This window comes from Battus philenor, unplaced genomic scaffold, assembly GCF_028537555.1.
Source record: "Battus philenor isolate CCGP_79_NKW_IND1 unplaced genomic scaffold, ilBatPhil1.0.hap1 SCAF_12, whole genome shotgun sequence".
NCBI classification, from domain to species: domain Eukaryota; kingdom Metazoa; phylum Arthropoda; class Insecta; order Lepidoptera; family Papilionidae; genus Battus; species Battus philenor.
The window spans coordinates 4,635,322-4,648,194 of record NW_027181674.1 but is presented as its reverse complement, the minus strand read 5'-3'; the positions used below and the strand labels follow the sequence as shown (position 1 = coordinate 4,648,194).

The 12,873-nt window shown below is 30.7% G+C and overlaps 1 protein-coding gene across 2 annotated transcripts; it reads left to right on the top strand.

Annotated features, from left to right (window-relative positions):
- Nucleotides 1-545: 545 nt before the first annotated feature.
- On the top strand, nucleotides 546-11,464 carry LOC137932755 (ATP-binding cassette sub-family G member 1-like). Of its 2 annotated transcripts, none has more exons than XM_068776424.1 (11): nucleotides 546-691; nucleotides 2,803-2,920; nucleotides 3,854-4,043; nucleotides 5,274-5,419; nucleotides 5,676-5,835; nucleotides 6,380-6,563; nucleotides 6,659-6,798; nucleotides 8,132-8,300; nucleotides 9,325-9,425; nucleotides 10,247-10,402; nucleotides 11,078-11,464. In XM_068776424.1, the coding sequence occupies exons 1-11, from the start codon at nucleotides 553-555 to the stop codon at nucleotides 11,462-11,464; spliced, it is 1,890 nt and encodes a 629-aa protein (XP_068632525.1). In that variant the 5' UTR covers nucleotides 546-552. The 2 variants fall into 2 exon arrangements, with proteins under 2 accessions (XP_068632525.1, XP_068632524.1); XM_068776423.1 differs by having other exon boundaries at nucleotides 6,380-6,567; nucleotides 6,654-6,798.
- Nucleotides 11,465-12,873: the final 1,409 nt, after the last annotated feature.

Sequence of the window (12,873 nt, the reverse complement as noted above, 5' to 3'; positions counted from 1 at the left end):
TATTAATTTGCTTAACACCCTATAGTTAAAATTTGTAATTGATAATAGGCTCATACAATTGTTGTGCATGCATTGTATATAATAGATATGAATGTTGGTTGACTTATCGTTACTGTTTTTAAAGTAATGTTAGTATTTATGTGGTTGACTTGTCTTGTAAATTAAAAAAAAATGTTGTATATTCATGAACGCATATGTAATTTCTCTTTTGCCAATGAAGCGGGGAAGTGGTGCAATGGAAGAAATTTATTAATATAATTGTACCATTGTCGAATACGTCCAAAAGTAGAACCTACGGAAATAAGAGACGAGAATGATATTTAAAAAATAATAATTCAATCTGTGGCATTGAAATAAATGGAAATAATCTACCTATTTCGATTAGTGGTTTCGCAACTTTGAACGGAAGGTGTTCTTGCTTTTGCGGTTGAGTTAAATTATTAATTTTTTTGCAGTTAAACGTAAATTATTGTGACCATAGAAACATAAGTATATAAGATTACGATTCTGGTTAAATAGAGATATATGGATACGGATCCTAATATATTTTCAATGAACAAGAACGATGTAAACATCGAATCATCCTTCAAAGCTGGATCATCTATGAAGGCGCTGAACAATATATCACAGAGACCGCCAGTTAATATTCAATTTAATGATATAGGATACACCGTTACATCTTACAGGAGGGGTAAGAATTACTTTATTACAATAAATGACATGAGTAATATGAGTTATGATGTGCATTTGTTTCATTCTAAATGTCAGAATTTTCGGTAGAAAATAAAGATCACCGATAATTATATAATAAATGACTCTCAGTTCACCATCTTTATCTTGTAATTTATAATAATACATTTCATTTAGACTATTAATTTGAGATTTCATAACAGTGATTTCTATAAAAAATAAATCAGAAAAATATATCTTTATGATTTTAAAATAACCTCTGTGGATACAAAATTTAGGGATTGCTGACCGGTTGGATGACATTATTAATGTAGATTATTATTTTTAAAATGAAAAGTCTACATTACTTGCAATATTAGCTTATCGGTTTCAATACTTTATGTTTCTATGTATTAATATATGTGTATAAAATAAATGCTACAGACATAACATTACAATACACCTATTATTCATTTTATTATTTATTGCATTATATTATTATTCAATATTCTTATATTATATGTTTATTCTTTATACACATTAATTTTTTTTTGATACACGTATATTAAATTACAAATTATTTGCAATATGTCATATGGTTGTTTGTAAGAAATCGCCTAATGCCACGAGACCGCCAACTCATTATTGTAACTTTAGCCGTAGTACATTTACTCCTGGATAAACACCTCTGCCATAGATTTCCAATAAACGAACTTAGCAATGTGGTCTGATCACTTTATCCCACGCTGCGCTTGGAAGGCTGTGGTCTCCACTCTAGAACTTTAGGGCCCAAACGCAATATAGCCTGCGCGCTGCTACTTGAACTTGACAACCCATCGGTTATTTTCATTTGTATCCAGATCTTATTTCTAATTCGATATGATGAAGAAAAACCCTCTACAAGGAAGAGGCTCATGGCGACATGATCGACACGACTGCGAGACCGCAAATTGTACTTTTGTAGAGTAATAGCTTATAAACAAAAAAAAAAATAAGTAATTCTGCCTGCGTTGTGGAGACCGTGACTCTCCAGTAACACTATATCAATTTGTTATAAAGAACCAAATTAAAGCGGCAGATATTAGTGACGTTATTAAAACCAGGTAGATGATATTTTAAGAAATACCAGTATATTTCCATAATCATCAACATAGATGATGTCATCCACTTATAATTTAAATTTGGCCCTGTAATTATATCTTCTCGAGATAAAACATAAAAATTGTATTAACTTAAAAAAAATCAGTTTGCATAATGAATCTGTATGCAGGTAAAACGACTTTTTACAAACATAATGTATATTTATCAATTGTACGGTTTACTAATTAACGGATGAATATTTTACACAGATTTTGAATGTATTTTTATCTGGCAAATTAATGAGATAATTAAAATAAAAAAATGTTTTATTAAATTTAATTCAAAACGAGAAATTAAACGTCAATTATTTATAAATCTGCATTGTGTGTGAATGTTTTGTCAGAAAAGATGGGTATGTTCCATTTAAATATTGTCCGGTCTAGCAACAATTTTTGTTCTACCTTTTTATTGTTTGCAGTGTTTTATTTCTGTCTGCAAGTTATGTTACATTTTTTGCATTTTTTCTCCTTCATGTATCTTATGATATCGTGTGCTTTGTGTTTTGTAAAAAATGTAAAATACAAGCTGTGATTTATCTCTCACGTACTGTGAAAGACACACACGTGTGGTAAAATGTTAATAATAATGATTATCATATTTTCCGTAAGACATTCATAGTGGATCATGAGACTCTCCGTTACATTTTTTATATGAACAGCTGGAACGAGCCTGCCTCCAGTGTCTTTCGACGATCGTAATAAGGTCGTCTGTCCACGTTGTAGGTAAACGTTCTACCGAGTCCGAGGTGTCCACTATAAAAGATTAAACCCACTGTCACTTCAGCTTGTCACTTCATTGGGCTACATTATTAATAATAACTAGTTGAGTATAATAAAACTTTGAGATATTTCGCTTCATAGTGATGATTTGATTTAAATATCGATTCAGGCTAGACAGAAATTGATATATTATTTTTAGCTACTCGAAATATATCTACATTATTCTTAATATTTTTAAGTTGTTTTTTTTTTTCATTATATTTCTTAAATGTAGGTGAACGTAAAATATTACACAATGTATCCGGGGAGTTTCGTTCCGGTGAGCTGTCTTGTATACTCGGACCATCCGGTGCTGGCAAATCGACGCTTCTCAATATTCTGACTGGATATTTGTAAGTAAAGTAACTTATAAATGTAAAACAACTATAATTTTAAGCATGCTTCAAATAAAGTCCACTTAATGTTTGCTTTCAAAAATGGGAATACAGGTAATAAATAGAAAGGAAAGTTAAGGTATTAAAATAAAAATTGTAAATAAAATAAAATAGACATATAATTTAAGAAGTAAACAAAATAATATTGTAAAAAAAGTAAACCTAGAATAGACAAATGTGGGAAATAAAATTAAGACAAGAATTGTAATAGGTAAGATATGAGGAAAAGAGAGACTGGTCGAATGAAAGGAAATGGATTGAAGGGAAAGGTAGAAGAACTGTAGAGAGAAAGATAATAAAAGAATGAAAGATCATACGAGGAACGACCGAAAAGTGCGAAACAAAAATACTGTATGAGAAAATATTCTAAAGAAATAAAAGTCCCTAACCCAAAAATAAGTTTGGGGTACAAGAGGCCTCCAATAGCAGAGGTCATTGAAAAAAGTTTGCTTTCGATAGATTAAATCGACAGTTAAATTAGAAGTAATGTCAGCTACAGATTTTATTCCGGAATAGTGTGCGGTAGAAAGCTGGAATCTTTAAGCTTGTTGATATTACATAGTAGTTAGTTGTCAAATTCTTGTGATGCAAGAACAACTTCTGATATATTCAACAACCTTTATCTCAAGGTGTACGAGTTATTCAAAATAGAATATAATTAAATGAAATTGAATAGAGTGATATATTACATTATAAGCTTTTCGAATTTAATGAACTGCGTCTCAATCTACCATTCGGCTGGAATTTCGTGTGAAATGTGAAATTCATTCCTGTCGCTAGAGAAATATTGCTACCATATTTAAAGTCTCTAAACCTTATGATTTCATATATATATATATATATATATATATCGCATAATATACAGTACAAAATTATTTGATAATCTCGCAGTAACAATGGATTCAACGGTTCAATAAAAGTGAACGGAAACACGCGTGACTTGAATACGTTCAGGAAGCTCAGTTGTTATATAATGCACGATGACCTTCTTCAACCGAGACTTACTACTTTTGAATCCATGCAAATCGCCGCGGACCTTAAGCTGGGTACAGAACGTTCCAAAGAAGAAAAGAAACTTATTGTAAGTATCACCTTTAAATCATCATTTTCGTAGCTATATTTCCAGTGTCAATGACCTGACCACTTTCAAATAGCTATAAATAACAACAACTCAAAAAGATAAAATGAAAACAATCGAGGTCAAATACCATTTAAGAAACATATACTTATTGATTGATTTTTGTTGTTGTTGCTATATTCATAACTTCCGTGTTACTTGGAATAATATTTTTTTTAAATTATCGCTTATAACATTATAATATAAAATGTTAAGTCTCAATTTTAATTAGCCAACTATAAATAGCTAGCTAGCTGTGTACAATAAACGGGAAGTCAATCAAATTAGTGACGGTATTTATAAATACGTAGTTTCTATCTTTTTTTTAAAACATAAAAGTTTATACTTGCGAATTTTTGGGTAGGAATACAAGAATATATATTACGATTATTATATTGTCAGATATCTTAGATATTATATTTATAGAATATATTATAGAATAAATAAACTATATTACGATGAGAACTAACAATTGCCATTACATGTCTGGTTCACTTAGATAAATAATTATCAAACGACTCTATGTTATGACCTACATAACATGACCTTGAAATATGGTAACCTCTTTGTATATGATAGAATCATTTGAATGTTGTCAGAACAAACGTTTAGATAAAAACTAAAACTATTGAAAAAACCTTTGCTTTAAAAAAGCAATAAATTTATATGTGAAAAAAAATAAGTATAATGATTTATTTATAATTAATTTCGGTAATGGTTTCTTCAGTCATCGTCATCATCACCACCGTCATCATTATTTCAACTTTAGAACGCTGGAAAGAGGCTTACCTTTAAACTTAACAAAGTTGTTTCCTTCGCGTAAATATAATAAACTTGGAAAGTCAGGTAACCTATCTATTTATACGAAAGAAAATAAAAAATATTGCAATCGACGTAAAATCTGAATCTCTTTAAACCATTTGGCAGATTAAAAAATTTTGAAGCATCGTATTTTTGCATCAGATCGATTTTGAGATGGCATATCTAATTAGTTAAATATTTTGTAGTCCCTGAACATAGTCACAAAATTTTTATCAGGGAAAAATGGTATATCCCCATTTTAGTATATGGTCTTAGTATTATTAGACTTAGTAGTAAATAGTTTTAGTAGTATTAGTCTTTTGTTATACATGTGCTTAACCACTAGAATATTTTTATTAACGGTCACTAATATTTGAAATTATATTTACAAAGATAACAGAGATCTTGCAAACATTGCGACTGTGGAAACAAAGGCACACGATGTGTGAGCGACTCTCCGGAGGCGAAGCAAAACGTCTTGCCGTAGCGTTGGAGTTGGTGAATAATCCCCCGGTTATATTCCTCGATGAGCCAACCTCGTACGTATTTATAATTTTATTTCAATATTAATTTTTAATTATTCATGAAATTCTTTTATTCACACTCAAAGAAAGGATTTACCCAGACAGTAGAATATTTTTTTTGACTAACATTTTATATTGGTTAATATTTATTAATACTATAAATAATATGGTAATAACTTATAAATCTTTATTTATTTGGATAATACCATCACTTGTGTTGAGCTGCTATTTATCAAGAAAACATGTGAGTGTTTAATCTCTTTTGTTATAGAGGATTAGATGTGGTGGCGGTGAGACAACTAATCATTCTGTTGCAACTGCTTTCACGTCAGAGCCGAACTATAATATGCACAATACACCAACCATCCGCCTCTATGTTTGAACTATTCGATAATGCATATGTTATTTGCGAAGGTCGATGTTGTTATCAGGTATTTAAATTTTTAATTTTACATGTATTGGATTCTTGATCCAAAAATTTGAGCAGCGGCGATGTCATATTCAATTTTAAGCGTGTGTGTAGTAGATATAATGTAATGATACATTTGTTATTAGCTAGACTCATCAAATCGAAGTTCGACCATCTCAGGCGTTCTGGTGTCGTACTGCTAATCGGGTATTATAAGCTAGTGACAAACCTATGTTCCTTCACCGGGATCCATGAACTTAGCAGCTTCTATGGAGCGTTCACCGAAACTATCTAAAAACTTGGTGGCCTCGGAGGCACGTGCTCTCCGAGATCCGTAGAGTTTCACTACCTTAAAAGAGACAAGACGATCTCAGTCCCTTGCCGCATTGGACCCGCGGAATCTGCAAATGCCAATTAGGCAGCATTGAGAGTCTATGTATATCTTATATGTGAGAGTATATATCCTGACAAATTTGCTACCCAAAAATTTTAATTTAGGACTAGGATATATGTGCTATGGATTTTCGAATGAGAATTTTTTAAAGAAAGGGATGTATTGTTTACAGGGTTCTTCATCACTACTCGTGCCATTTTTAGCTGAAGCTAATTACCTTTGTCCATCTTCACACAATCCAGCTGATTTTGTTATTGAAACTCTTGCTGAAGATCACGAAGCAGTTGAAAAGACCTCAGCTCTCTGTCAAAACGGAAAATTGTTTAGAAGGAATAATTCCACAACACCATTTACAGGCTGGTACAGATATAAAAAGATGTGTACATGAATCTGTTTCAAAATCGATTGCAATGTACGAGTGATTCTAACTTTCTAAGCGTTTTCAGTACAGATAAGCAGCGTTTAGATGGAACCGTAAAAAATAAACATACCGATGATGTAAAGAGAAAAGAGCTTAAATTTTCTGCGTCTTTCCTTACTCAGTTTTGTATTTTAATAACAAGAATGTGCATTCAAAGTAAACGTAATAAGGTAAGTTTAAAAAAGTTGATACATTTTAAGTGTGTATGTGTGTGTATATATATATATATATATATATGAGTATTTATTGTAATGTATACAAATATACGTATAATATAAGTGCAGCATAGAACCTTCAACCACAAGGTGGACAAACGACTTTGTTAAAGTCTTCTGAAGTCGCTTCTAACAGATCAAAGTCAAAATAAGATCAAACATCTTTATCCTGAACATAGTCTGCAATAGAGTAAAATGCCTACTGAATTTACTATTTGTTATAAATCCAAATACATTGACCTATAAATGAGTGAGACCTTTATCGAGCATTATAGCAGGTATAGGAAGTTTATTTTTTAGATTACTATTTGTCTTAAATTTACTAGGGTTTTTATGAACACATATAAGAATGTCGTAAATATATTGAGAAAGAAGTGTGAGCATGTTAGTTTTTGAATTTATTTGTTACTGACTCCCATCATTTAGATGGCCTGAAAAGACCGTTTCTGGATCACAAAAATAGAATATATGTCAGCGGCACTGCCCCAGAGTAAAAGACTATGAGATAATGCTATGAAATCTTCAGATCTTTCGAACATCATTTGCTGCCGTACAAAGTTTATCATACAACGCTTCCAAGGTAACGGACATATTGGAAACCTATTATTCTATGTCCTGCAGAAGATTTCTTAAAGTTGAAATAATGATGATAGTGACCATCGGTGATATTGATACAATTTTTTACTAGAGAAAATAACTGTTGGTGCATTATTTAATATTAAAGTAAACTTTTAGAGAAAAGTTTGGCCGAGAAAAAGATATCATATTTCTAAACTATATAAATCATAATCTTGTCTAGGTATACAACATTATTATTAAATATAAGAAAAATACCAAAATACATAAAGTTAGCACTAAAATAAAAATAAGCTAGTTATATATTTCTCAAGGCTCCATAAAATATAAATACATTTTGTCAGCAACCATGTATACGTTTAAAATAAATTCTTATATTCATGTATCACTTAGTAAATAAAAATATATATAACGTAAGTGATGAATGGGAATGAGTTGCTCTAACTGCTGAAGGTATTTAAAAAAATTATTGCATAAAAAACTCTTTAGAGTTGTTTTTGATTTTTCTCGTCCAGGGATGAAAAACCCTCAAACCTTTATTTAATTTATAAATACCATTAAAGGACGGTTTGATTTAATTGTAGTTATTTACAAATAAGGCTTTTCTGGTCTGACATGAATTTTACAAGTGAAAGCTATAAATTATCTTAAGTTGGTAACAATATGCATAAAAAGTTTAAGTTTGAATTTAGTATTAAATTTTTTGTTACAGATAGTTTGGATAATACAGCTAGTGCAATATCTAGGCTGCAGCTTTTTTATTGGCGGAATATTTTTCATGATCGGAAACGAAGGGAGTGTTGCTTTCTTTAACTTTAATTTTTACCTTGTGGTTATCGTATTTTTAAGCTACACGTACACTTTCAGGCCTATTTTGCTCCGTAAGTATAATAATCATGCATTAATGTATGTTAAAATTGTATTTTTTAAATTATGCATGCATTTATGTATGGACGTATGCATGTACGTGTCTATGTTTGTAGTTATGTGTATGAATTGGATATAAAAAGTTCCATCTGTTGAGATATACTATGATTCGTTCAGAACCTTTTAGCAACACAAATATAATAAGTAAGAAAAGGACTAATATATAGCTACTTCCGCTATGTAGCAGTAGTCGTGCAACAAAGTGCACTGCCCGCTGATAGATGCGCATGCGGCAAACAATGCGAATTACACAACTACCACCGCTAAATCACTCAACACGTGTTTCACTCCTCCACGGGGCGTCCTCAGGAGTAATGTTACACTAATTAGTGCCAAATACAAAGTCCACTCTCTGATTGACGCATACGCATTTATCAGCGAGCTGGCGGGCGCTGCACTTCATTGCACGACTACTGCTACATAGTGAAAGTAGCTATATATTAGTCCTTTTCTTACTTAAGATGGACTTCCGCAAAGTAACGCCTGAATCTATTAGACAAATATAATAAACATTTCTAATATTATTCATGTAAAAATTATATATTTGTGTATCCACAAGACATCAGGCGGATAGTCGACCTTTTTAAGTTGGTTCGATTTTGGATGCTGATAACTTAAAACGTATCCTTTTAGAAATTCATGTAGGTACGACCTATAATAGAAATGATGATAATGATTTTAAAAGTTTTACTGACTTAAAAAAAATACTTTTGTCTAATAAATTTTTTAAAATACTTGTCATAGATTTTTTTAAAGTAATCTTCATGGATTAGCCATTTTCTACTCGATCATCTAATTGAATTTCTCCATTCGCGTTTATATCGAAGATATAACTTTAGTATTGTGTTTCAAAAGAGCGATGTCAATTTTGCCGACATATCTCTAATAAAGAATTACCCACATAATATTTGTGATATTTTAATGATAGTAATTTTTAGAAGCTTTACACAGAATTTCAAAAATTCCTAAAATTTTCAGTGCCGATGGAAATACGAATAATTCGTCGAGAATATTTTAATCGCTGGTACGGACTGAAAGCTTATTACGCCGCCCTTACGTGTTCTACCATACCTCCAGCGGTGAGTGTATATTTAACATATATTATTCATCTCTACTACCGTTAAGTAGCTGATGGTATTTACTCAAAACACGAATAATTATATTGCTTATATAAATAAGCTTATATATATATATATATATATATATATATATATATATATATATATATATATATATATATATATATATATATATAAAGGAGACTGAATAATATAAAAAAATACATTACATTTTTTTATCGTACTTTACATGTATTGCAATGTTTTTTCTTTGATAAAATTAGAAATTAATATATCTCTTTCTTTTGTTTTGTTTAAAATCATTTTGATTAAATTCAAAAGTAAAACTAACGTTCAGTGATCTTAAACACAATAATACGTCGGAATAAAATATTGCATTATTTGGTATGCTAAGGTCTATGTTTATTTTTTTGTTGTAATTCTTTTCCCAAATTTCTCCATCCGTAAATAAACGTCAAGTCAAAATTGACTCCTGACTTAATAGTGGGTTTTCGTTAACCACAGAAAAATTAAAAAAAACGTATGTCGTTATTTTAAATTTAATGCAATTTGAAAGAGTTGAAAATTTATGCACATTGTAACTCTTTCTATTACAATAAATATTTAACTAAATTAAAGTGTTTATCTTTGAACGGAATGAGTGTTTTATCGTAATCATTTTTTTCACCTTAGGACACCCACTACTGGACACTCATATCCCCTAGCGACCGTTTGCCGATGACAGAAGGTTATTTGTGGACAAATATATGTTTACCTTGCAATATGTAAAATAAACAAAACGATTTATAAAATATAGTAAATAATTCGACATGTATTTTCAGATAATTTTCGGAATGATGTTTATAATAATAACATACGTAATGACGGGCCAGCTGCTTGAATGGGATCGATTCATTTTATTCGCAATTATAGGACTTTTGACTGGATTTTGCTCTGAAGGGCTGGGTATAGCCATCGGATCAATATTCAATTCTTCCGTAAGTGAATATATTGTGTTTGTTATTTTTTACTTGTACTTTTAGATTTGCCGGTGTTACACATGTTTATGTGTCTTTTTTAATTGCGACTTTATATGTTAGGCTTTATATTATAGGTGCAAAAGCTTACCAATAAATCTGTATAAGACGATCAATGAAACAAAGAAATAAACGTTTTTTCTTTCGAATAGCATTTGCTTTCGTAAAAAGCAAGTACTTTCGAAAAGTCAAAATGTTAATATAATGTACATTTAAATATGCAATTTATATTTTTATTTTCATATAATAGTTAATTCTATAGAGCAGAACCTGATAAGAAATTCGATAGTCAGGTTTTTAGCGCCAGTTTTATATTTATTTCCTTTCATAAATCTTATCTTCTTCACATGCAAATCACTCTAAGATATATATCAAATAATTTGTTTATTCTATTAGAATTTGTCAGGCTAATAACTGTCAATGCAAAGTCTGCATATTAAGATATATAAGGCTACATATTATACATGTAATGAATTAACTAATATTGTATTTAAGTTAGGGAAATACCTAACCAATGTGTGATATTTTTTTAAATTTGACAATGGCGTCGGTAATTTTTGAAAGGCAATCGGAAGTGGCTCTGTCAACAAAGAAATAATATCTCAATCTTAAATAGAATAAACCTTATGTTTTCAGAATGGCGCCATAATAGGACCAGCTATCGTATTACCACTTTTCGTTTTATGTTGCTATGGTATTGGCTTCGGAAATCACATAGAACCAAGAATGAAGATACTCATGTCTTTATCGTACTTAAGGTATGGTTTTACAGGACTATCCTTACCGTTATTCCAAAACCGTACTAAGATGCACTGCTCCGAAGATATCTGTCTCTATGGAGAACCAACGCGAATACTTCGCGAAATGGGAATGGCTAACGACACGTATTACATGCAAGTGATTGGTTTATTAATTTTTACTGTCCTGTTTAGAACAATTGCATATTTCTCCTTGCGACAGCGACTTAGCAATGCTTATTCGTCAAAAATAATTTCTGCTCTACGAAAATGTTTGAAAAATTAACAAGATATGTTTTATTATTAAATATAATTGTAAAATATTTCTATAAATATTTTTTGAACATCCTTTTTTTAGTTATTTATTCATTCAGCCCTATATACTATTAATATCAACTTAGGATTATTTAAATTGATTACTTGTACCTGCTATGGACGTCGAGACCAATGTAATAAACTTGAAACAGATTGAGCTCCCCTATAATAGCGTTCTTGACCTTAAAAGTCCGAGGGTTCAAAATACGCTGTGATCTGAGAAGAGCTCATAATAAAAACGGATCGGATTCTAGTGGTCACTTTAACAATATCCTAAATATAGTAATATCAATTTGTTCCCAAGCGTTACTACCATATAAAATTATAAAAACGACTGCTATGTCTTCGTTATGATTATCAAAAATTAATGAGAACATTTTGATTGTATTTTGAAGTTATAAATAGTAATTATAAATATATAAACAAACAAATAGATATATACATGAATAAGTAAATATAAAGTGATATGGGGGAGGGCACGATTGACGAGACGCACACGGGATATTTGAGAACAGATGGTTTGACGTTAGTCCTTCTCTATAATCATACTGGACATATGGTGACATAAGGTGATAGCTAACTTGTGTTTAACTAGTTTGAGATAAAAATTAACAAAAAATCCACTAAATTTTAAATTATCACCATCATTTTAGTTGAAGAACGTCCAGTACTGCGCATAGGGCTCCTACTAAGATTCCCTATGACATCAGTTAGAAGCGGTCTGCATTAGTGTTTTAAAGCTGCCTTAAAAGGTACATCTATCCACCAATAGGGTACACGACCTACGCCGCGTTTACTGATCTGCGCTCTACACTTTAGAATCTTAAGGCGCTGGTTTTCTTTGCGCTTTGTACACTATGTAGCGCTTCAATTGCTAAGTTTCGTGAATTAGATACAAATGTAATTAAATAAAAACTGCAATTTACTAAACGCAGAGGGTCCACGTGGTGATTAAAACCTTGTACCTTGTGTAAGAAGACATATTTAAAACTGTTCACAGTAGTAGAGATATTAAAAAAACTTATGTACAAGTCTTCTTCTGCCAAACGTATTTCTAAGCGTGCTTGTAAAAAAGTAAATTCCTAAGAAATTTTACAAATTTTTTTCGAAATTAGGTATCAAGAACTTACAATCAGAATATGATGAGACAGTTTTATTGCCACAAATGTAATTTGACGTTTTAATTTTAAATAAAACCTGGAAACCTTTTAAATAAAGTAATGAGACTTTAATAAGTCGATTTTAAAAAACTTGTTAAAATTTTTATATGTAATCTTGCTCGTTAGTTGTGGATATTTATCTTTAAAACATGCACCATCTCTTAATTTAAATTTGTACGATTGTTAAGCAATTTCAGAGAAATTACAAAGTACATTACAA